The sequence below is a fragment of the Halyomorpha halys genome, unplaced genomic scaffold (assembly GCF_000696795.3).
Source record: "Halyomorpha halys isolate HHAL.00 unplaced genomic scaffold, Hhal_1.1 Scaffold49.1, whole genome shotgun sequence".
In the NCBI taxonomy this organism is placed as follows: Eukaryota; Metazoa; Arthropoda; class Insecta; order Hemiptera; family Pentatomidae; genus Halyomorpha; species Halyomorpha halys.
Window position 1 is genome coordinate 861570 of NW_027115511.1, and position 1983 is coordinate 863552.

A 1983-nucleotide genomic window follows, 5' to 3' on the forward strand; every position below is an offset into this window, starting at 1 on the left:
TCGATAATTTGTCCCTCTTATTAAATGATCTCTAGGTTTTTGACCTCGATAATTTCTCTCTCTTATTTCCATCTTGTTTAAAATTGAATGCAATACAGGTCCGATCTGACACCTTTTTTCAATTATGTTCTGGTATTTACCCTGTATAAATCAAATTATTTGGGAGAAATATAAATCCGTTGCCTTTAGTAGCTGTTCCCACAGAGATGTGAAATTGCCATTGAATTAGAAGATAACTGACGTGGGAATCGGCTAGCGGCCTTATTACTATCTTCAACGTGCCCCTTCAGTAACTTTTGAGAATTTTACCATTATGTAAATATAAAACTTTTAGCATTACAAGCTTTTTGGTGCATGATTTACCAATCAGAAGAGTGATAAAGATCTGTCATATTAAAAAAAAAAACACCTGCATGTTAGTGTCTAAAGATAGTAAACAAGATTAATCCCGGGTATATTTCGCAAAAGGGGGTATTATTCCCAAAATACAATGCGCCGTATTTTGCTGTTTATTGTTTAGTTAGGACTAAGAAGATAAGACTGGATCGATCCCGTTTGTCAAATATTCAATAAATTGCCATTTGATAATTTCTCATCACTGAATTTATTTCTTATTTCATACTATTTTTTTTAGCTCTGTTTCGCAGTAACCTTAGTTATGAAGTAGAGTTGACAGTATATATTTCTTAATCCGCCCTTTTCTAATATAACGAAGTTTTTCCCTAACCTTCTAACTTTTATTGTCAAACATTAATACAGATATTGTCATGCCTTTATTCTTAATAAATATTTTGAAATGTTAACCTAATTTAATATGTGTAGCAAACGAGGTTTCTTAGGTATGAAGTTGTATTCAATTAGTAGAGATGTGTGAAGTGCCTAAGTCAAGTACTTACCACACCCCCCCCCCACTTTATAAAAAGACAATTGATTGGTCGAGACGGTGGCTCTCGTGAGCGGCACGTGCGTGCACTTCGCAGGCTGCTCCACGTTCCCCCAACGTGACGCTACCATGTGAAGCAGTTGTCCAAATAGACAATTGTTGGCAATTGACGAGACGTCATTGGAAGGTTTCTTGACGCAGGCGCACCGCTCCCCTGACGTCAGCCTCATTAATCCTGCAGTAATGATAGCCACTATATCCGCCAGTGTTGAGCTGGTTTCTTACAGCCGCACGATTCGACGATGAAGCCCGAGCATATCTTCAGCTTCAATAAGTGTTTGAAGGTAGGCTCTTGTTATTTCTTTTATAATGTTTCTAATGTTAAAAAATATTGAATCACTATAGTGCTGCGACGTAGCCCTCGTTACCTCCTGGCACTGTCATACAGTGCGTCAATCTTTGGGCTCGTTTTTTCCAATTTTAAATAGAATCCAAACTAATTTTAATTAAAAGTTACAATACAATTTGAAGAAAAAAATTGTTTGCGTTGTGTGAGCATTATTTACAGGTATCAAGAGATAGATGGGGTCCTCTAACCCACCTTAATTATTTACAGGTATCAAGAGTTAGGTTGGGTCCTCTAACCCACCTTAATCCTCTGCTCAGCAGAAACACTATTTACAGGTATCAAGAGGTAGATTAGGTCCTCTAACCCACCTTAATTATTCACAGGTATCAAGAGGTAGGTTGGGTCCTCTATCCCACCTTAATCCTCTACTCAGCAGAAACACTATTTAAGTATTATTAATGAATGGAATATGGTCCGGGTGCGGTAAAAAAAAACTCAAACAGTAGATAATTATACTATTTTATTGAGCCACCGTTTCGCCCCACGTTGCAGGGCTTCGTCAGGACTAAAAAAGATACAAACACTATAGTTACAAAAAGGAAAAAAACATAAGTGTAAAATAACAGGGGTATAAAATGTAAAAAAGTAAGATATAATAAGAAAAATTAAAGGTTGTAAATAGTAAATGAAAAGGGTAATAGTAACAGATAGATAAGAGAAGAAATATTAAAGAAAATACAAATAAAGAGAT

General features: G+C 36.0%; 1 protein-coding gene across 4 annotated transcripts in view; it reads left to right on the forward strand.

Moving 5' to 3' along the window:
- Pdk1 (Phosphoinositide-dependent kinase 1) overlaps window positions 1-1983 on the forward strand; it is a 256004-nt gene that overhangs the window by 237690 nt on the left and 16331 nt on the right. Inside the window, exon 1 of one of the 4 annotated variants that reach the window (XM_014435349.2) lies at window positions 1075-1227. The exons of the other annotated variants lie outside the window; for them this stretch is intronic. Coding sequence (XP_014290835.1) covers window positions 1186-1227 — 42 coding nt within the window. The 5' untranslated portion in view covers window positions 1075-1185. Of the gene's footprint in view, window positions 1-1074; window positions 1228-1983 lie in introns of those variants that run through there. 4 annotated transcript variants of the gene reach the window in all.